The sequence below is a fragment of the Barbus barbus genome (genome assembly GCF_936440315.1).
Source record: "Barbus barbus genome assembly, chromosome: 31".
Classification (NCBI taxonomy): Eukaryota; Metazoa; Chordata; class Actinopteri; order Cypriniformes; family Cyprinidae; genus Barbus; species Barbus barbus.
The window spans coordinates 11887757-11912277 of record NC_136759.1 but is presented as its reverse complement, the minus strand read 5'-3'; the positions used below and the strand labels follow the sequence as shown (position 1 = coordinate 11912277).

At 37.0% G+C, this 24521-nt stretch overlaps 1 protein-coding gene across 1 annotated transcript in view; it reads right to left on the bottom strand.

Moving 5' to 3' along the window:
* The window catches only part of LOC306851630 (tripartite motif-containing protein 3-like), a 34027-nt gene extending 9784 nt beyond the window's left edge, over window positions 1-24243 (bottom strand). Inside the window, exons 1-3 of the mRNA XM_079388018.1 lie at window positions 24076-24243; window positions 2265-2438; window positions 276-516 (exon numbers count right to left, since the gene is read on the bottom strand). Coding sequence (XP_079244144.1) covers window positions 276-516; window positions 2265-2410 — 387 coding nt within the window. The 5' untranslated portion in view covers window positions 2411-2438; window positions 24076-24243. The remainder of the gene's footprint in view (window positions 1-275; window positions 517-2264; window positions 2439-24075) is intronic.
* Window positions 24244-24521: the final 278 nt, after the last annotated feature.

Genomic DNA, 24521 nt, shown 5'->3' with positions numbered 1-24521 from the left:
TACGGAATTGTGTGCTTCTAATTTTATTCCAACAGTTTGGACAGGACCCTTTTCTATTTTAACATGACAGTGTCTCTGTGTATAAGGCACGGTTCAAAAAGACATGATTGATTCAGTCAGTGTGGAAGAACTTGACTGGTCTGCAAAAAGCCAAGTCCTGATCCCAGCTGAACACCTCTGGTGTGACTTTAAATGCAGACCTTGAGCCAAAAACTCATCACCAAACACCAGTACATTTAGTTGATAGTAGGAGGCCAAGATGTGTGCATGCTTACCTTGCCCTCATGGTTGGGGCAGGAGAGGGGAGGGGCATATGTAGCAGCACCGGCTGACTCCAGCCCACTAGAGGCCTCGGGACGGGTGCAGTCCTGCTCCCTCTGCAACACCTCCATCAGATTAGTTATGAAAAAATTGTTCTGCAGTGCTGCAACACCCTTTTCAGGCAGGATGGAGGTCTGTCTGCACACCGGGCAGGAGAGGGTCAGGGACTGAGGGGGGATGTAGTTCTGGAGGCATCTGTGATGAAAAGAGTGTGAAAACAAGTGCAAGCTGTAAAGATTTCCCTCCAAGGTCAAATGGATTTTAAATGCACTGAGTGTATCCTGAGACTCGCAGTCTGTCTGTGTTCAATTTTTCAGTCTCATTAAATTGCAGCCGTAAATATTTTGACAGGACGATATAAAGTAACAAAAACGAGAGCAATTAACTGTCATGTGAGGACACACGATTTGTTGACAGAAGCGGAAAAAAACTGAGGTTCACATTCCAGCTCAGTGACGGCAGAGGGAATACGGTCATCTCTGTTTTTGCCTTACTGGGCGGTTTCGAGACATGATGTCATATGACAGCCATTCTAAAGCAAAATCCAGCATCTGTGACATTGCTTTGCTACTATTGAGGAAGCCCTGGAATAGCCTTAAGTCAAACTGTACATGTTCACTGGTGTGTTGGAGCCGAACAGGGTTTTTAATTTATTCTCTATAGGAGCAGAGCAGCAGACCAACAGAGTAGACCAAGTGGTGGTGAGAGTGTTGAATTTTGTAATTATAGAAATGAGAGGCTTAAAACAATGGGCGGCAGCCAGTCACTGTGAGGTGAAGGCAGTGACATCTGTCACAAATATTTAAATTTCGTTACATATCACTCAGTAATAGTTTTTCATATACATATGAATCATTTTAACTCAATATTATATATAGTTAATTTCAAATGCAGAATGTTGCTAGACTGTTTGTGCACTTTGGCAATTCAAAAATAAATAAATGTCTTTTATTTTATTATTATTTTTAATTTAACACATATGGCATTATTGTGTAAAATTTTCAGTGTAGCTAAGCTGTGGCAGGATCAAAATAAGTGCATTAAACTTACATTGAATGTGTACTTTGACAATTCAGAAATTGTTTTTTTTTTACTGAATTGTGTGTATATATATATATATATATATATATATATATATATATATATATAGCTATTTTAAATGTAATAAATATTACATTATCTTATAAAATTTTCAATATGGCAGGATTAATATTAAGTGTATTAAACTGATATTGAATGTATACTCTGACAATTCAGAAATTGTTTTTTCATTTTATTATTATTGTATTTAAAGATTTTTTTCTTTAATATATATATATATATATTGTGGCAGTACTGACAAGTGTACGATTCAGAAAAAAAACATTAATTTTAATTTAAAATGTAATTTAATTTGATTTAGTAATTATGATATTATTTTGTAGAATTATTATAAATATTATTTTCTATATTTCTTCACAATAAGAAATGGAAATGGAATTGGGATGGGGACTGAACTGGTTCACTAAAATGAAATTCCCAAATGTTTCATATGAGAGCGGGTGGACAGATAAGCATGTTGGATTATCACCTTAGTTTACTCTGCTATAATACTACATTACACAATAAAAAAAATAAGATGTACACTGCTATTTGCCAGAAGAAGTATTTTGTTACTGAATACGGTCGAGCTACTATCATGCTACTAAAAATGTGGTTAATTTAGTGTTTGTCAGTTATTCCCCACACTGGATCATCTTCAAATCAGCCAGACTGCTGTGATTTTACAGACACACCCCCAAAGTGGCAGCGTTTTGGGCGGCATTTAGCAGATATCTTCCACACCAGTGAACACAGACAGCCTTTAGCATATCGTGAAAGCAGCATTCAGGCTATGATTGCGTGATTGTAATCATTTGTTCATTTATGCACGAGGCTCTTTCTATTGAGATGTGTCAGTTTACCTCTCGCAGAAGGTGTGCAGGCAGGGCAGGACTTTGGGATTGTGGTAGTGCTCCAGACAGATGCTGCACATCAGGAACTGCTTGTCTATTTGACGCACCACCGGGCTGGTGCTGCCGCTTTCCCGCTTAGCCATCGTGAGAGGCATTCAAATGAAGAGACAGACGCCTCTCAGGCTATAAAAGAGAGACAGAAAGAATGGTAATCTTTGAATACAGCTGTAGGTCTATCTGTACAATCCCATGTATGTAGGCAAAGACAAACTTGCATAAAGGTTTTTATGCATGACAAGGGTCGGCTACATTTTTAAATGACCACTAAATACAATTAAATATTTCCAAAATTTTTTGTAATTTTGAATTTAAAATGGGGGGAAATATCATTATGAAATAAATGTTTTTTCACAAATACACGTTGGACACAATTATTGGCACCCCTAGAAATTCTTATGAGTAAAATATCTCTGAAGTATATTCCCATTCATATTCACAATTTTGAGCACTCTAGGTGATTATGAACATGAAATTATCCAGCCATGTCTTCCTGTTTCACAGAAATATAAATAGGAAGGAAAACAAAGCCCAAATTCCCTTAATCATCCATCACAATGAGAAAAAAAACAAAGAATATATTTCTGATGTGTATTTCCATCATCAGGGCAATAATTAAGAATTTCCAATCAACAGAAAATATTACGAAACTGCCTGGAAGAGGACGTGTGTCTATATCGTCCTAATGCACGGTGAGAAGGAGAGTTTGAGTGGCTAAAGACTCTTCAAGGACCACAGCTGGAGAATTGCAGAAAATAGTTGAATCTCAGGGTCAGAAAATCTTTAAAAAAAATTGTCAAACAGCACCTACATCACCACATGTTGTTTGGGTGGGTTTCAAGAAAAATTCTCCTAGCTCAACCAAAAACAAACTCCAGCATATTCAGTTATCAGACACGACTGGAACTTCAAATGACACTGGCTTCTATGGTCAGATGAAACTAAAAAATAAGCTTTTTAGCAGCAAACACTCAAGGTTTGGTGAACACAGGGATAAAAAGTACCCCGTGTGTACAATGAAATATACTGCTGTATTTTTGATGGTGTGGGCCTATATTTCTGCTGGAGGTCCTGGACATCTTGTTTAGATACATGGCATCATGGATTCTATCAAATAACAACATAAAAAAATCAATAAGTGACTGACTCTGTTAGAAATCTTATAATGGGCCATGTTTGGATCTTCCAACCGGACAATAATCCAAACACAAACCTCAAAAACAACACAAAAATGGATCACTGAGCAGAAAACCAAGCTTCTGCTGGCCATTCCAGTCCTCTGACCTGAACCCTGTAGAAAATGAGTGAGGTGAACTGAAGAGAAGAAGCACCAACATGGAGCTGGGAATCTAAAGGGTCTGGAGTGATTCTGGATAAAGGAACGGTCTCTGATCTCTTGTCAGGTGTTCTCTAACCTCATCAGGCATTATAGGAGAAAGTTTAGAGCTGTTTAACTGGCAAATGGACGTTTCAAACAGCATTGAATAAAAGGGTGCCGTTAATTGTGGCCAATGTGTATTAGAGAAAAACATTTATTTCATAATGATATTTCCCCGCATTTTAAATTCTTATTATCCAATGAAAGGTTAGATTTTTGTGAATTTTTTAAATAAAAGTTGAAAAGGATTAACAATGCAGATTAATTTTCACAGCCTTCTTTGATCATATTTACCAAAGCTGCTGATATTTTTGGCCATGACTGAACATATATGTATTTTTATATCGAATTTATATTATATTTAAATATAAATATTTTATATATAAATATGACATTTCTCTTAAATACATACATGCTTGTGTGTGCATATATATAAATAATAAATATACACAGTACACATATATATTACGTAAAAGCAAACATTTATTTTTAGGGGTGTAACGATACACCAGTGGCACGGTTCGGTTCGGTTCGGTTCACGGTTTTGGAGCCACGGTTCGTTTCGGTTTGCTGTGGGGGTAGGGTTCATGTCATCTTACCAGCAATGCTAAGGAACAATAGATTCACTTAACTCAATAATAACAATAACTTGACTTAACTTTTTCTTTATTAACTTTGGCTTCACATTTTTAGTGCAGTCAGCATACCGGAGTAAACAAAAATGAAATAAATACCTCCAATATAGACTAGTCAGAATAAAACATTTCTCTCTTTAGTGCAGCTTAACAGAGTAAACTAAAATGAGATGACTCCAATGTAGGTAGTCAGAAATAAACATTTGTCTCTTTAGTGAAGTCAGCTTACCTGAAGTAAACTAAAATGAAATAAATAAACTCCAATGTAGGCTACTCTAGTCAAAAATAAACACTGGCTTGTCCACTCTAAGAAACATTTGGAGGTTCAATTAAGTTTTAAGTTCTTTTTCAAAAACACCATCATGCAGCACATTCTGACTGAAATGCGGTCGCCTCATTCGCGCGAATTGCGCCACAGGATGTCTAATTGCGTCTTTGCATTGACTTAACATGTAAATCATTCGCATCTGGTGTGAACGCACCATGAGATGTGTTTCCTGTCGTATAAGAGAGTTTTGTGAAACAGTTACGACAGATTGTGTGCGCTTTGTCGAAACGACTTCCATTCCTGTACTCCACTGGAAAACCAAAGTGTTCCCACACAGGAGACTTAAATGTGTCCGGGGGATCTGCAATTTCAGTACTATGTGAAGCAGCCATCCTGCATATACTAGCAACCGAGTGTGACGCTCACTCCCAAGTCACGTGAAATTACATGCACTTGGAAAACAGTAACTTTAGAATATAATATTTAGAACAAAATTTAAAAAGTTCTTATTAGTCGTTACTAATACAATTTAATCAAATGTAAGCAAAGAAAAATTAGTTAGTTAGAGATAAGTGCCATTAACCTCAACAATGGGCAGCAGGGGGCGTGAGAGTACCGCGGTACGCGACGAGAGTACCGCGATTCGTATCGTGGGTGGTGTATCGCGATCTTTCGGTTCGGTTTGTGATATCATTACACACCTATTTATTTTGGATGCAATTAATCACGATTTTATGATTGATCACTATTTATTTATTTTTGAAAGAAATTAATACATATATTTAGCAACAATGCAGTAAATTGATCAAAAGTGAGACAAAAAAAAAAAACATCTATGTTGTTACAAAATTTTTCTTTTTCAAATTTATGGTGTTATTTTGAACATTCTATTAATCAAAGAAAAAAACTGAAATCATCACATTTCCGCAAAAAAAATATTAAGCAGCACAAAATGGTATCAATATCGATAATTTCTTGAGCACCGAATCAGCATATTAGAAAGATCATGTGAAACTGAAGACAAATGACATTTTTATATTATATTAAAATAGAAAACAGCTGTAGCCATCAGATATATCCATGTGAACATCTGTCTGCTCAGATTGAACAGATTAACCCTGATCCCTCCATCTACTAACGACACGTTATTGTTTCAGTATCAATGAATGTGCATACGGCATCGGTTTATCTTCCACAAAAACAAATGGGATGTGAAATCCCATGATAACCAAAACAAGTCTTTCTGTTATTGAGAGAGTCATATGTCAGTCTGTCTGTCTGTATGGATGTGCTTGTGTGAGCACATGGTTTTTTTTGTTTTTTTTGCTGTTTCAGTGTCCATGTGCTTCCTTGCCTGCCCTGATTTTCCAACTCTGACCAACGTCTGATTCTGTTTTTCTCAATTTTAGGATTAGAGTGTGAGGTTTTATCTACTGAAAATATGACTTCTATATTCCATGTTGCAACACAAGCCATGTGTCAGGCACTTCCCCTTAGACAGCAAGCATGAACAGCTGGAGAAACAGTACATTTACATTTATTCATTTAGCTGACACTTTTATCCAAAGCGACTTACAATTGCTATATATGTCAGAGGTCGCACGCCTCTGGAGCAACTAGGGGTTAAGTGTCTTGCTCAGGGACACATTGGTGTCTCACAGTGGATTCGAACCCGGGTCTCTCACACCAAAGGCATGTGTCTTATCCACTGCGCCATCACCACCCTTACAGTAACTGCAACAATACTGTAAATGAAACGGTTTGTCCATGTAACGCCAAGCGGGTCGGTGGAGGCAAGATCACTTTTCATTTTCATAACTCGTGTATTGAATTGAACTTACTTAGGCAATTCAAAAATAGTGTTTGTTGTATATTTTATTATTTTAATTTAATTTCTTTGGAATATTATATTATTTTGTAACATTTTAAATGTGGTTAGACAACTCAGAATGAGTTTTTACTGTATTTATTTTTTTTAGTTTAATAATTAATTCTTTATTATTCATTTAATGAATTATTAATCATTTAAGCATTTTTGTAATATTACTTTAATGTGGCTAGACTGTAGTAGCATTTTTTTTTTTTTAAATCCAGCTTTTATGTTTTCTGGAGTTTTTTGCCCATCTTTAATTGTTTGGGAAGTCATTTCAAACAGACTGTACTTCTGTCTCTCACAGCCTCATTTTTACTCGTGTCAAATTAAATACGGTCTGTATCTCACATTAGTGCAGTCTGATGAATGAACACACAGCTGCTGTGAGAAGACAGGAAAACTGCAGACTCATCTCTCACATCCTGGGATTAGAAGCCTCCCCATTCCTTCATGACTAACCTGTAATGTCAGATGTTCTGTACTTCATGAGTAATCTTTCATTTCCAGCTTGTGGAAAAGCAGTTAATTGCGGAACCCTGGAGCTGCAGAGTTTCACTCTCTCATAATCTGTTCTCTTTATCCTCCCTTAAACTGTTTACTCAGACTTTAATAAAAAACACATTTGAAATATTATCTATCAGAGTGCTGCACCTTTCATTTCTGTCTCTTTACAGGAGGAAGGGAAAAAAGGAAGTCTTTAAATGGCACTTCCTAAAAATCCTCCCAGTTCCTTCCTATGTGTTTACAGCAAGAGAGAGACAGAGAGAGCGAGATTAACTAGTCATTGCTAGCCATTGAGATGAATAGAAAGAGAAGATGTGTCTCTCTCAGTCCAAAAAGGCAGCTGTCCTTATTATTACAGCAGAATGAAAACCCTAGGGAAATTTTACTAACAATAAATTTTACCCGCTGATAACATTGGTTATCTGCACATGTCTGTGGCTGTTTTGTATTAGCACCAAGTTTACTAAAGGAATTATGCAAATCAGGCAACTGACATCCAAAAAAGCAGCGGACTTCTTGGATTTGGCATACTTTGCTTTGACAGTATAGCATCACCGTACAACAATCAAGACACCTGAATCAACCCTTAAAAAAAAAAGGCAAAATATGTTTGTCAACATAACCCATCTAGATTTGGCTCTTCTCCATCCATTGGTCATAATTTGGTGAATTAAGGGGCTGTTTAAAAGAAACACATTTCTGCTTTAAATATGCGCTGTGCAAGTTCTCAAGAAGGTTTTTTTTTTTAAAACTGAACTAAAAATGAAAATTCTGTCATTAATTACTCACCCTCAGGCCGTTACAAACCCTTAAGACCTTCGTTCATCTTTAGAACACAAATCAAGTTGTTTTTTTTTTTATGAAATCCGAGAGCTTTCTGACTCTGCATAGACAGCAACGCAACTACCACGTTCAAGGCCCAGAAAGGTAGTAAGGACATCATTAAAATAGTTCATGTGACATCAGTGCTTCAACTGTAATGTTAAGAAGCTACCAGAATACTTTTTGTGTGTAAAGAAAAAGTAATGACTTTTATTCAACAATTTCTTCTCTTCCATGTCAGAATTCGATACACATTCGTGACAGTACCATGATGCATGCAAGGATTAAGGATACATTTTTAAAAATATATATTTTACTTACAATTTCTACCCAATGAAATATTTTAAAGCATGACATTTTATTAATTTACACAAATTTTCCAAGCCTAGATTACTAAATTACACTAAACTAGGCTTCTTCAAATGTGATTGTGGACCACAAAACCAGTCAAAATATTTATATGATATTTATACATAATCTGAAAGCTAAATACATGAGCTTTCCATTGACGTATGGTTTGTTATGATGGGATAATATTTGGCCGAGATACAACTATTTGAAAATCTGGAATCTGAAGGTGCAAAAAAAAAAAAAAAAAAAAAATCGCCTTTAAAGTTGTCCAAATGAAGTTCTTAATGCATATTACTAATCAAAAATTAAGTTTTGATATATTTACAATAGGAAATTTACAAAATATCTTCATGGAACAGGATCTTTACTTAATGTCCTTTTTTAATTTTTGGCATAAAAGAAAAAGCAATCATTTTGACCCATTCAATGTATTTTTGGTTATTGCTACAAATATACCCCAGCGACTTAACACTGGTTTTGTGGTCCAGGGTCACATATATGCAGGTTTCCAAAGAAAAAAAACTAGTGTTAAAGGGGTGAATTAAAATAAGAAACATCTTGATTTTGGTTGTAGCTTATTTCAATGCTTGTTTTAGCTTGTGTGTTTTGTTTTTAATATTTTAAGGCATCTGTGAGGTTCACTGAAGCCCCCTATTGGGCCCCAGACCCCTGATTGAGAACCACTGCTCTAGCGCATGTTTACATAGAAAAACAATGGAAAAGCAGTGTAGTGGAAAAACACATTCTGTGTGAACAGCCCCTAATGCTACTATGATCAATAGAAAATGCATACATCACAGTACAACCATCACACATCACATGCAAACATCACTTTTCAATAAAAGTTTTGTGATTAAGGCTCAATCTATAATAATGGGACTAATTTTGCATAAAAAGAGTGACAGAAGTGAAACCAAAAATATTCGCTTTAGGATGAATGACTCTATTAAACATGTTAAATTCAATCAGTTCCAAAACTGCTTAATCTTTGCAGAGAAATGGAACAAGGGATCAACAGATACATGTTATGTACATGGATGATGTTGACATCAAAATAGGCTGTTGGGCAATTTATATATATATATATATTAGTAAATTGGCCCCACTGTTTAATTATTACACATTGGCATTAATTCCAGTGTATACACACACAAAACACACAAAAGATTATCCATGGTCATTAAAACCACACCAGACAGGGTTGTGGATTTTCTCAAGCAGAGCTCATTGTTTGGTTTCCTGCATGCTCTAGCCAAGCCCAGTAACCAAGAAACACCAGCACGGCCCCCCTCGCTCTCCCGCCCCACCCCCTTCTTTGACCGCTTCTCTCCCCCTCTCGTCATGCTCTCTAGATTCTTATGCTTACTCTTAGCTCAGCAGACATTTCAAAAGACTAGGCCTGAGTCTGTCTGCCATTAGAGTCCATGTCCTGTGCACCATGCCTTGAAAATAGGACTGTAAACGTTACTTTTTGTTTAGAGTTTTTGTTCAGATGTCATATTCGAACTCAAGCTTAAAATGAAAGTTTGGACATTTTAGCTGGTGACCTTGTTTTTGTGTCATGTTGTCACACTATATGGGGTAAGTTGTCACAAAGCAATATGCAATATTAGGTACATGTAATATTAAGAAACTGTTTCCATTTTAATGTTGCTTAGCATGTGAAATATAAACTTGTGGCCATAAGCCATATTATGTGGTACTCTCACCCAATCTTTCTCACATTGGGTTAATGAGCTTAATGACCCCCCGCAGCCAAAACCGCCATGAACAGCCTGGATCAGATACATGCCACCTCTGAAAACACACCCTGTGTATATTCACACCCTCTCAAAATCTGCTCTTGAAGAAAAATGTTTACCCTTGGTGAAGATATTAATGAGGTTATTTTTCTGTGTTTAGTGCAGTCTTTTTATTATTAATCACCAATTTTGCCAATAATAGTGAATAATGTGAAACAAATATTGTGAAAAAACTTAACAATTCAAAATATCTGTTTTCCAATTGAATATATTTTAAATGTAATTTATTCTGTGATGGTAAAGCTGAATTTTCAACAGCCATTACTCCAGGCTTCAGTGTCACACGATCCTTCAGAAATCATTCTAATATGCTGGTTTGCTGCTCAAGAAACATTTTTCTCAATGTTGATAACAGTTGTGCTGTTCATATATACCACCAAGTGAGCCTTTACCTCAAACTACACAAGTATGTCTTCAGATGTCCCAGATAGTAGATAGAATAATGAGGACCAACATAGCGAAAACCGCAGTATTGCAAGCACTGCTCTACAGCAGTCAGTACTGACTTCACAATGCACTGATTTATAGTTTCCTGCTGAATGGATAACGTTTATAGTGTGCATTGTGTGGAAGCATAAATATTAAACAGCTACACTTCATCATCTGAATGTTGCTAAAGAAATTTAACAAAAAATATGCTATTAATACTATATTAAAAAAATACAGGTCATATATAATCCAACATTTCAACAAGCTAATATTGATAATACAGGTGTAGCCTATTTGCTGAAACAGAATATTAATATACACTAATACAGTCTATGGGGTTGTATTATGCACAAGGTTTTAAGGGCCTTTAACATATTTCTTTCTTAATTCCCCATTCTAAGACCTTTTCTCGGCAGGGATGGCATTTAATCGGATTGTAACAGAGGCTTACATTCAGAAGAAAAAAATCAGTCTGGGTCTAATCTGCCTGCCACAGAGAGCGTCTGCCCCCCCTGCCACCTACAGCTTACCAAAATAATAAGCTGCCCGTTTAGGACAATAGAGCTGAGCAGCGAGTCCAAGTCTGCATCATTTCCATAAATTCCACTTTCTTGCAATTAATCAACATTAGCGAGACAGCTCAGCAAGACAGCATGCGACTCTTCCCATTACCTGTGTCCAATTGCAGGATATTGCATGCAGCAAGCAATAAGCAATTTAACCACAGGCCTGAAGAAAACAATTACAAAAGACCCTCAACACAAGAAGTGAGGTCTCAGTACAGATATCTGCATGCTCAGACTTTTAAGGAATCTATGAAATCTACAGACCACAAGGAAGCAGTTGCACAGACATAACTAGGCTGATCTTACATGCTGAGAGTTGCATAAGTGGTATTTACAGTGTTGTGTCTGGGGAGATGCCATGAGTCACAGAGCACTAACAGAAGGGATGCATCCGTGCTTCTTTATCCTTATATGTCAGGTTTAAACTGCAGACGTGGACCGGAGAGGCTGGAATGAAAGAGTTATTTCCTGATGCTGCATCCACATCCGGTCTGTCTATTCATGAATAATGAACAAATACAAAAGACTGCTTTTAAAATGGCTCGTAGACACTGATCGAGGATATTGCATGATATATTTCAGAGTTGGACTATGCACTATGAGCAATGATCTTAGTGTTATTGTTCTGTCTATAAATCTATAAGTTCAAAGTTCAAGGGGCTGTATTTAACATTTGAGTGTATAATTCCACTCCTTAAAGGGATAGTTCAGTTTCTATGGAGTACAAATGGAGGATATTTAAAGAATCTTTAAACAGTTTTCTTTCATAACAGTTCATAGCGACCACATCTGTCAAGATCCAAATAGGACAAAACAAAGCATAAAAGTGGTTTGTATGACTCATGTGCTACATTTTAAGTCTTCTGAAGTCATATGATATTTTAAGAACTGCTTCTTGTTGTTCACAAACTAGACTGAAAGATTCATTTATAAATCAATCAGATCATTAAGTCAGTGATTTGAATTCAAGAACCAGGCCAGGGTTGTGTTTCCCAAAAACAGTGTAATCCAAAACCATTGGCACCAATAGTGTTTGCAATCTATTTAAGGCCTGTTCACACCAAGGACAATAACTATAAAGTGTTAAAAATCGTTCTTAATTTAAAAAAAATAGCAGATAAAAATAACAATAAAGGCACAGAGAAATAATATAATTGGAATCACATTCTACCCCGTCTAATTCATCAATGAATCTTTCAGTTCAATGTATGAATAGAATCAACAATTCAGTGAAAAGAAGCAACTTAAATAAATTATTCGTTCGCGAATCTGACCAGTCCGGTTCGAGTTCAACTCACTGACTAAGTGGATCATTTAAACTATAATCTCTGTGATCTACTCAGGCTTACACAATGCTTTTGAGAAATGCAGCCCAGTCTGATTCATCAATGAATCGTTTAGTTCCATTTGTGAACTGAATCAACTATTCAATGAACAGAAATCTGACTAGTCCAGTTCAAGTTCAAATAACTGATTCAGTTAAAACACAATAATTATTTTTCCATGACAAGAATGTAAATATGTCGGCACCAATAGCCAATAGTGGTTAGTGCGCCGACATATAGCGCAAAGTGCTCAGGGTGACCCGAGTTCGATTCCTGTCTCAAGGTCCTTTGCCGATCCCACCCCCTCTCTCCACCCAACGCTTTCCTGTCTGCTCTCTACTACTGTCCTATCTAATAAATGCTGTCAAAACCAGAAATTAATGACTCCAAAAAAAGTCTTATTTAAATGTCTCATTACTTTGACTGCACAGGTTAAGAGGGAGAGAGATCCAACACATCCAACAATAAAATCAATCACAAAGACAAATCTAGTCAGCATGATTGGATTCATCGTGATGCATGAGTGCACTTGTGTGTAACAAGTTAAATTCTGCACACACATGCAGAAATAAACATTTCTGCAAGGTCAAAATATTCCAGACCACGAGGCGCCGCCCAGCCCCCTGTCAACTCGATGGCAGGACTGCAGAGTAAACTGTCACTCACACGAAGATGTGATTCCCGCACATCGATTCACCTGGAACGGGCTGCTGTCTGTCTGTCTGCTTTGCTTAACATCAACCTGTCAGCATCTGTCCAGCATGAACCTTCACCAATCCCTGTACAGACACTAAACATGCCATAACAAACAGAATATTGACTTCTACACAGCTATTCTTCTTGATGTATAAAATACACCATAAACCAGCGTCTGGTTTCATTTTGTTGCAATCATCACGTTCAACACCAATAACATGTTATCTTCATCACACATGGGGTCTAAGTCTACTTACTGTGCGTTCACACCGCCGCCGGCGAGAGCGTCATAATTCGCCCTGGCCGCCCTGACTGGGGGATGCACTTTTTTCCAGGGGCTTCAGAACAGCGTAATCGAAAATGCGTCATCAGGTAGGCGTGGCCTATTTGAGAATCTGCATAGGTCACAGATCATGAGCAGTTGGGTATCTATTTACTTCAGATACCGGTCCTGATCGCAGGGGTTTCATGTGAAATACCTTTTATATTATATACAGTAACTTCAGATACATTTATTGTTGTTGTAAAACCATGGTTAATTTTCGAAAGGAGACTGGCTACAACTTAACGTTACAGTAAAACATAATCACGCTATTGACGGTTACTGCACGTTTTACATTTCTTCTGGTTGTTTGTTTTCGAAAACCGTTTAAATGTAAGGTTATAAAACATAAAAATAACCTGTATGACTATTTTGTTCTTCATCCATCTGAGCTGATCCTGGGATTGGAAATGCCCGCGCAAAAAATAAACAGCATTCTGCGTATGATCGGTGACCTTAATTTTTTCTTTTTTTTTGGAAAGGGGGCGTTTTCCCAACACCTCCAGAAACGCCCATTTTACTATGTGGTAATGAAACCCCTGGAATTTAGTGACAACCGCTTCTTTAAATACAAGACGAGCATACGATCTACCTCAGAGCGTCAGGGCGTCCACGAATCTTTTCTACAGCGGCGCAGTCAGGGCGGTTGTCACTAAATTCCAGGGGTTTCATTACCACATAGTAAATAGATACCCAACTGCGCATGATCGGTGACCTATGCAGATTCTCAAATAGGTCATTAGCATTTTCGATTACGCTATTCTGAAACCCCTGGAAAAAAGTGCATCCCCGAGCCGCAAAGGAAACAAGCAGGTTGATCTTGTGCAGACTGACCACAAGTAGAGTATAAGTTAACCTCATGAAATATTTTAAATGTGAAAGTGAGAAATTGATCGATGGAAAGAACTTAATTGTAGTTACATGTTTGCTAACCAAATAAACCAGTTAAAAGCCATTTGTGTGGTGTGGATTTGTGTTCATGGTTAAGTGCTAATCTAATTTCAACATTATAGGAGACATTTACTAGCCTTGGTCTTTAATTAACATTAATTTGTGTGCAGCCTACATTACAAACTGTCCAGATTGAAGTGTAGCCTTAATGCAATTGGTCAAATCGGTGTTGTTTTGAGCAAATAAATTGCATTCCCGCTGAAAAACAAACGTTGTAGCGGGAAAATGTCCCCTATAATTTTTATTTATTTATGTCCCTGTACACAAACAGGCACACGTCAAATATTATCGGGAAACCCGCCACAGCAATAATTAATCTCTCTTCCATTTTGCTTGGGAACTAATGTGGTCGGAACCAAAGGGATGGCATTTAATCGGATTGTAACAGAGGCTTACATTCAGAAGAAAAAAATCAGTCTGGGTCTAATCTGCCTGCCACAGAGAGCGTCTGCCCCCCCTGCCACCTACAGCTTACCAAAATAATAAGCTGCCCGTTTAGGACAATAGAGCTGAGCAGAGAGTCCAAGTCTGCATCATTTCCATAAATTCCACTTTCTTGCAATTAATCAACATTAGCGAGACAGCTCAGCAAGACAGCATGCGACTCTTCCCATTACCTGTGTCCAATTGCAGGATATTGCATGCAGCAAGCAATAAGCAATTTAACCACAGGCCTGAAGAAAACAATTACAAAAGACCCTCAACACAAGAAGTGAGGTCTCAGTACAGATATCTGTATGCTCAGACTTTTAAGGAATCTATGAAATCTACAGACCACAAGGAAGCAGTTGCACAGACATAACTAGGCTGATCTTACATGCTGAGAGTTGCATAAGTGGTATTTACAGTGTTGTGTCTGGGGAGATGCCATGAGTCACAGAGCACTAACAGAAGGGATGCATCCGTGCTTCTTTATCCTTATATGTCAGGTTTAAACTGCAGACGTGGACCGGAGAGGCTGGAATGAAAGAGTTATTTCCTGATGCTGCATCCACATCCGGTCTGTCTATTCATGAATAATGAACAAATACAAAAGACTGCTTTTAAAATGGCTCGTAGACACTGATCGAGGATATTGCATGATATATTTCAGAGTTGGACTATGCACTATGAGCAATGATCTTAGTGTTATTGTTCTGTCTATAAATCTATAAGTTCAAAGTTCAAGGGGCTGTGTTTAACATTTGAGTGTATAATTCCACTCCTTAAAGGGATAGTTCAGTTTCTATGGAGTACAAATGGAGGATATTTAAAGAATCTTTAAACAGTTTTCTTTCATAACAGTTCATAGCGACCACATCTGTCAAGATCCAAATAGGACAAAACAAAGCATAAAAGTGGTTTGTATGACTCATGTGCTACATTTTAAGTCTTCTGAAGTCATATGATATTTTAAGAACTGCTTCTTGTTGTTCACAAACTAGACTGAAAGATTCATTTATAAATCAATCAGATCATTAAGTCAGTGATTTGAATTCAAGAACCAGGCCAGGGTTGTGTTTCCCAAAAACAGTGCAATCCAAAACCATTGGCACCAATAGTGTTTGCAATCTATTTAAGGCCTGTTCACACCAAGGACAATAACTATAAAGTGTTAAAAATCGTTCTTAATTTAAAAAAAATAGCAGATAAAAATAACAATAAAGGCACAGAGAAATAATATAATTGGAATCACATTCTACCCCGTCTAATTCATCAATGAATCTTTCAGTTCAATGTATGAATAGAATCAACAATTCAGTGAAAAGAAGCAACTTAAATAAATTATTCGTTCGCGAATCTGACCAGTCCGGTTCGAGTTCAACTCACTGACTAAGTGGATCATTTAAACTATAATCTCTGTGATCTACTCAGGCTTACACAATGCTTTTGAGAAATGCAGCCCAGTCTGATTCATCAATGAATCGTTTAGTTCCATTTGTGAACTGAATCAACTATTCAATGAACAGAAATCTGACTAGTCCAGTTCAAGTTCAAATAACTGATTCAGTTAAAACACAATAATTATTTTTCCATGACAAGAATGTAAATATGTCGGCACCAATAGCCAATAGTGGTTAGTGCGCCGACATATAGCGCAAAGTGCTCAGGGTGACCCGAGTTCGATTCCTGTCTCAAGGTCCTTTGCCGATCCCACCCCCTCTCTCCACCCAACGCTTTCCTGTCTGCTCTCTACTACTGTCCTATCTAATAAACGCATAAAAAGCCCAAAAATATAACTTAAAAAAGTGTAAATGTGACTAAAATTAAACTATTGTCTTGCAAATAAAAATATTTTCTAGCAGTAAAGAAAAACTACTAGGGAAACTGGTGTGAAAGTAGATGAATACAAATACAAGAGCATTGTTTGAAGTGTGAGTGTTAATGCAATCATATAAATGCTGAGAGGCTTATTTTGACAATGATGTCACTCTTTTGGATCTACCATCTGATGAACTAACAGTCACTGGTCACTGTTGGAAGAGAAGAGTTTGACAATATCAACCCTGATCTTCATCCACACCCAACCAAATATCCAAAGATTGGATATCATCACAAATGAGACCATTAATGAATTTCTTATCACATCGGATCCTGCATAACCAAACAGCGCTGTTATTATGAGGCATGAAGATATGGCTGTCCTGCTGCGGCGGCCCAGATGCCAAGTCCATTGGGAGATGCTTGGCTCCTGTTCAGCATAATGAAAGCCTTGTCTGCTGCGCCACACAGCTCCATGCATCTTTAAAACCAGATGGATGAATCTGTCCATTAATTCCTTTCAGTTACTCCATACCATTTACCCAACAATTATTCAGCACCATATTGACTCATTAGTACACTGTGACAAACAGAAGGATAAAAATGAAGCCTTTTGTCTTTTGGTAAATGATACAAGATGTAGGGGAAAATTGCTGCAGTACAAGTTATGCCACATTTTCCAAAGCAGTCATTAGTCACACTATATAAACTTGTGTTACTGTCCACCAGCTGAGCTGTGTGGTCATCTGGACATCTGCACTAACCTACAGTAGCATAACGAAACAGTTCTGGGCATGAAAGCAGATGGAGGAAAACGTGCCATGTTTGATTGTTTGTTTTCTTTAAATATGAATTTATTTATAAATATAAATATAATTATTTTTATATAATTCATAAAAATAAACTGTAGTAAAAACATGGTCTGAATTTCAAATGGTGTAAATTTATTTGTTTATTATTTATTTATTCATTGCATCAAATAAGATATTGCATGGTGCATTAAATAGGATATAACTTTAATTAATAAATCATTACTGATATTTACACTTTTCAACAAAATTGGTTATTTCTTCTTTTAAAAAACAACAAGTCTTTGTGGGTAAAATAATACTGTATTATTTGCCTAAATTATGTATATTTACATTTATGCCAAGAGAGAAACAAGCAACCTTAACAGTAGTTAAAAAAAACTATGCAACCATTTAAATTGCAAATGAAATGAGCCTAAATATAAAAGGCATGCTTTTATTCATATTATACAGATTAATATATAATATATTGCATGTTCTATTGTGTGTGTGGTTTGGTTTTATGTTTGTAGTCCAATGATTATTTATTTCTTATGCTGTCAAAACCAGAAATTAATGACTCCAAAAAAAGTCTTATTTAAATGTCTCATTACTTTGACTGCACAGGTTAAGAGGGAGAGAGATCCAACACATCCAACAATAAAATCAATCACAAAGACAAATCTAGTCAGCATGATTGGATTCATCGTGATGCATGAGTGCACTTGTGTGTAACAAGTTAAATTCTGCACACACATGCAGAAATAAACATTTCTGCAAGGTCAAAATATTCCAGACCACGAGGCGCCGCCCAGCCCCCTGTCAACTCGATGGCAGGACTGCAGAGTAAACTGTCACTCACACGAAGATGTGATTCCCGCACATCGATTCACCTGGAACGGGCTGCTGTCTGTCTGTCTGCTTTGCTTAACATCAACCTGTCAGCATCTGTCCAGCATGAACCTTCACCAATCCCTGTACAGACACTAAACATGCCATAACAAACAGAATATTGACTTCTACACAGCTATTCTTCTTGATGTATAAAATACACCATAAACCAGCGTCTGGTTTCATTTTGTTGCAATCATCACGTTCAACACCAATAACATGTTATCTTCATCACACATGGGGTCTAAGTCTACTTACTGTGCGTTCACACCGCCGCCGGCGAGAGCGTCATAATTCGCCCTGGCCGCCCTGACTGGGGGATGAACTTTTTTCCAGGGGCTTCAGAACAGCGTAATCGAAAATGTGTCATCAGGTAGGCGTGGCCTATTTGAGAATCTGCATAGGTCACCGATCATGCGCAGTTGGGTATCTATTTACTTCAGATACCGGTCCTGGGGCCCGTTTCAGAAAGGAGGTTAAGTGAAAACTCTGAGTATGTTAACCCTGAAATCAGGGAAACTCTGGGTTTTCGGTTTCAAAATGGGAGGTTTGTCAAACCCGAGAAAGCAGGGTAAGTCAAGCCCGTTTCTGAAAGAGAGGTAATTTATATTCCGAGTCAGTTACCGTAGTAACTTACTCTGTGAACCTAACCTGGTCGGGAGCAGGTTTTCTTCGGTAAACCCAGAGTTTCTTTCGGTCTCCTCCCCCTTTTTATAGTGTTAGCGAAGTTTAAATACCTTATTCATTCATTCATGCTGCAAAATAGATTTTCTTACTAAGTATTTTTGTCTTATTTCAAGTACAAATATAAAAAAATTCTTAATATGCATCTTATATAATTGTCTATATTTAGTCTTTTTTCCTGGGGGATTTTCCTTTTAAGTGCCTTTTACATAAAACAAGTAAAATTGTCCGCCATAGGGTAAGAAAAATAATCTTAATGCAAACGGAAACAAGAATACTTTTAATTTCTTACCCTATTGGAAGATAATTTGCAAAATAAGAAAAATGCACTTTAAAACATCGGAGATGCAGAGCACATTATAGGTCCGCTGTATGCAGATTCTAAGGAAAGTGTGCATCCCTCTCACACCCATTTTGAGAATTTTTTCCTGGGCACAAATCCGTCAAAGAGGGGTTTCACAGGACTGTAGGTCAGTGGTATAAAAATTGGTTTAAATGAGGCTGATCTGATAAATGATGTTCACTTGATAACATCATTCTGTGACGTCTGGAAGTAACCCAATAATCCGAATTTCCTTCAGGACTTCCAGTGTGGAAGCTTGGATGCACTGATGACAAGCATATCCCCACCATCGCACCTTCTGAAAATGAAACCGATTACTTTATGGAATGGAAGGATGCCAGATGGAAGGGTAGTATAAGCCATAACCACCACCACAGCTGTTAAATAAACAAATTAGTCACAAATTTTTGGTCATCTTTATTTCCTAATACAAAAGAAAAAGTTATTTTTTTTACTTTTGGATTTTAGAAATCTTCCAATACTTGACCATCTCCTCTTCATCTGTCAGTGGTGCAGGTGCAGGTTCTCCCCCCTTTTTGGGAGCCTCTGCCTTCTTGCTGTCGACAAGTCAGTAGTTAATTTTATTACTGTAATTAAGAAATGTAACAGGTTGGATTAGAGAATATTTAATTATGTGAAAAAAGCTGCAGCGCATTGAAATAGACACTGAATGATATTTAATGTCAAAAGTCATGTAGCCCACACCCATGAACCTTTCATGTTTAAAGCTTTACCTTGATTTAATTGTGTTTTTATACTTTTATATAGTTTTTTAGCTGCTCCCACGTTCTTGTTTTTGTTTTTTTGTTTTTTTTGTGATCATGAGATACCATTAAAATGCATTTTAGTTCAGTAATTTATGGCTTTCCCCTCTGATATTATAAAAGTTATTAAGTTATTGGCAGTTATTAAGAATTAAAGTTATGCATTGACGGAAGTACGCACGCTGATGTCTTTTTGACGGGAGCTGTTGCCATGGTGAATCGTAATTTCGGCGCTCCGCTGATCATGACTTTTCATAGTCATGGTGCACGCGCTTAACTCAGAGTCAACCTACTCAGAGTTGAGTAAACTAACTCAGTTCAGCTGTTTTGTAACCGAAAACTCAGAGTTTCCTGTCTCAGAGTAAGTCAACTCTGAGTTCATGTTTAAACTCAGAGTTGGTTGAACCTCCTTATTGAAACGGGCCCCTGATCGCAGGGGTTTCATGTCACATACCTTTTATATTATATATAAATATAAAAGGTATGTGATTAAAGTCCAAAACCTGACTTGAAATAACCTAACAAATCAATCGGGACTAAAGCGGTTCCATAAACGACAATTCAAGTTCACGCAATCTGACTAATGCTATCCAGCTTATTCTGAAGCAGCCCTTAATGTCGATCATGGATCAAATCGATCCACCATAGCAAACAGCGAATATTTGTGCTGTTTAACGCAATTGAAACATTGTGTTTTCCTCAGTGCATAACTGATACATCACAGGTATATTTTTTATAGAATACTAGCGCAAGGATTCTGAATAAAATATACATTCTGCTAAAATATTTGTTGTTGGACATTAAATGTGACACATAGAATTTTAATTTCCTACATATAAGTGTATTTTTATGATAGCAGCAACTGTGAATCACTAGCTCAAATGAGTTAAATGTGTGTTCCTCTTATCAGTTAAAATGTACTCTGATTTCTATTATAAATTTACATTTTTAATTCAGTGATTTTAACTTTTGATTGTGTTTTTATGCTTTAATGCTTTAAAGAGTCATTTTAGATTGTAATGTTTTAATGTTCTAATAACCATAAAAGGTACAGCTATCATAAATTCAGAGACAAATGCTGCATGGCTAGAAATTTCTGATCAACTGAATGCACAAGTAGCCACAATGTTAAAATGTCATTCACCTACATTTTGGGCACAATACATTAAATACAGTTGGTTGTAGCCTATTTTTTATTTATTTGATTATTTAAGGTGTATTTTCTGTATACTTTTATTTTTGGACCGATAATAAATTCAACTGACTGTATGTGAGAGAGTCAGTGGTAATATTGATGCGTTCCTATTGGTCAGAGTTAGAGGAGCTCAGCTTAGCCTGACAGTTAGCCTGCTCCGGACCAGGTTAGTTTCCCAGCATAAGTCGCCACAGTGACTGAGCTTGAGCTATGGTAATTTTGCTTTCAGAAACCAAATCAAGTGAAAATAAGTCAGAATTACTGAAATAAGCCTGGCTTATTTGGTAAACTTGTTTTATGGAACAGGCCCCTGATCCTGGGATTGGAAATGCCCGCGCAAAAAATAAACAGCATTCTGCGTATGATCGGTGACCTTAATTTTTTCTTTTTTTTTTGGAAAGGGGGCATTTTCCCAACACCTCCAGAAACGCCCATTTTACGTCGTGGTAATGAAACCCCTGGAATTTAGTGACAACCGCTTCTTTAAATACAAGACGAGCATACGATCTACGTCAGAGCGTCAGGGGCAGGGCGTCCACGAATCTTTTCTACAGCGGCGCAGTCAGGGCGGTTGTCACTAAATTGCAGGGGTTTCATTACCACGTAGTAAATAGATACCCAACTGCGCATGATCGGTGACCTATGCAGATTCTCAAATAGGTCATTAGCATTTTCGATTACGCTGTTCTGAAACCCCTGGAAAAAAGTGCATCCCCGAGCCGCAAAGGAAACAAGCAGGTTGATCTTGTGCAGACTGACCACAAGTAGAGTATAAGTTAACCTCATGAAATATTTTAAATGTGAAAGTGAGAAATTGATCGATGGAAAGAACTTAATTGTAGTTACATGTTTGCTAACCAAATAAACCAATTAAAAGCCATTTGTGTGGTGTGGATTTGTGTTCATGGTTAAGTGCTAATCTAATTTCAACATTATAGGAGACATTTACTAGCCTTGGTCTTTAATTAACATTAATTTGTGTGCAGCCTACATTACAAACTGTCCAGATTGAAGTGTAGCCTTAATGCAATTGGTCAAATCGGTGTTGTTTTGAGCAAATAAATTGCATTCCCGCTGAAAAACAAACGTTGTAGCGGGAAAATGTCCCCTATAATTTTTATTTATTTATGTCCCTGTACACAAACAGGCACACGTCAAATATTATCGGGAAACCCGCCACAGCAATAATTAACTTGCTAGGCTCAGAATTCAGCAGCATTTAGAAAGCAAACAACAAAAGGTCACTGAATATGCATTAACATCCTACTCAGAGCTAAAGCAGATTCTCACACCACTGCAACAAAACATTTCTACATGTCAGTGATAATGCAGTTTGATAATGCATAATCTGTAACTGGGGAAAAATGTGGAACTGCTGACGTAAAGACTCCACTTTCATCCTTCTTCTCAAACAGATGAAGACACTGAAAGGAACAGCTGAGCATTTACTGTGCCAAAGTGGGCAACAGCTGCTATATTGAGCAGACAGGGCTGATGAAACTTTCTCAAGACTACTAAATCTCTGGTTTATTTTAGCAGATTCCCACTTTACATAGGTGTTTCGGATAGCAAAAGAGGATAAAGAACAAGCTTTATGGAAAAGGGGTTATGAAGTCTTTTCATGTTAACACAAAAGTAATATCTCCTTGGAAAATGAATATCATTACTGTATCAAATCCATCCAATGCCACACTGGTCTGATGATCGCGTAGTCTTTCATATCTGGACAACAAATCAACAATACATACTCAATCGCTGCATGTATCAACACAACATGGCAACCTGTTCAGCATAATTATCCCGCCTTTGTCACCAACAAACCTGTCATTTTTAAAACAACCCCAATTAGTCTTGCACTGTTTTTACACCAGATGAAATATTTAACACGTATTTTACTCGCTTTGACAAACTGCAAGAATAGTAAAACAACTACTGCATGGAACACTATAAGGGCCTAAATTCTTGCCACTTTTCTAGTGAAAGCAATGGTGCATGATTGAGGAAATTGCCTGAAAAAACTATAAATTTTTGAGGGAATAAATGCTGCAGAGAAGAGCCATTTATATGTACAGTAAGACTGCACCTGATTTCTCAGTATAGCATCTGTAGTATACTAAATGCACTAAATCCTACAGCAATAATAATACTGTACTAAATACTCGAAAGATTTTGATCATTTTGACTTCAATATATCTGTATAGATAGATAGATAGATAGATAGATAGATAGATAGATAGAGCGTGTCAACAATATTCTTATTTTTTTAAGCAACCAAAATGCATTAAGTGTTTTTGTTGCAGTAAAATGACTGTTTCCACTATGTCAAAAATAGACCTTAATTAAAAATACAAGAATGAGATTAAAATGATTATGGGACACTAAAAAAAAAAAGTCGATCTCTACTAAAAACATGCGGTGTCATTTAAAATATGCATCATACTAGTCATATAATGCACCTAATTCAGATGATTTATCAGCAGGCCTTGCATGAACTTTACAAAATATGTACTTCTAGAGACAAAATAACTCTATACAGGAGTGGTTACAGCCTAAGGACACTAACAGCTATAGAAAGTGCAAAAATTATGTGATGGCATGGCATGGCATTCATTCTGCGTTCACAGTGAAACAATGGAACATGAAGACAGTCACAGATAAGGTGTCAAACACGTGGACCTAAAGCACAGCCCCATGACATAAAGGAGTAGATACATCCTGCAGATATTTTAAGACTTCCTCACATCCTCAGAGATGGTGGAAACTGAAACCCTGTAAAAAGGCTAACGTTTACAAAGAACAGAGGCTGATTTCAGCCGTCAAGCCACAGAGATGCGTGTCTTCTGTACAAATGTCAATGAATTATTCAACATATGTCTCAGCGCATTCACCGCAATGACAAAATGAGTCGAATTTGGGAAGAAATTAGTGCACTCACGTGAAATTTGGGCCGGGTTTAGAGAAGAGTCAGCATGAATAACAGACATTCATTGTCAATATCCGATAAATAAACCGGGTTTTACTGGTTTTTTTCATGAAAAACTGCAGTCCTTTTCTCCGAATGGGAGAGTCGGTAAGGAGTGGACAGTGAACTGTGATTGTGGGCGTGTACGAACGCAAGAGATGTTCGTTCATTGGTCAGCACTGGAATAAGAGGAGCTACGATAACCAATAAGTGTTCGTATTTTGGAATAGGTAATTATTTAAAATGTATATCTGAAAAGGGGTGATTCACTGATTGTGGGGCTTTTGAATCTTGAATATCTTGAATCTTTCGAATCTTAAAAAAAAAAAAAAAAGATTTAAGTGATTTGTTCATGACACTTTCTGGATACCAAAGTAAATGTCTGTATGTGTAAACGAGTGTTTTGTGTGTTATCAAGT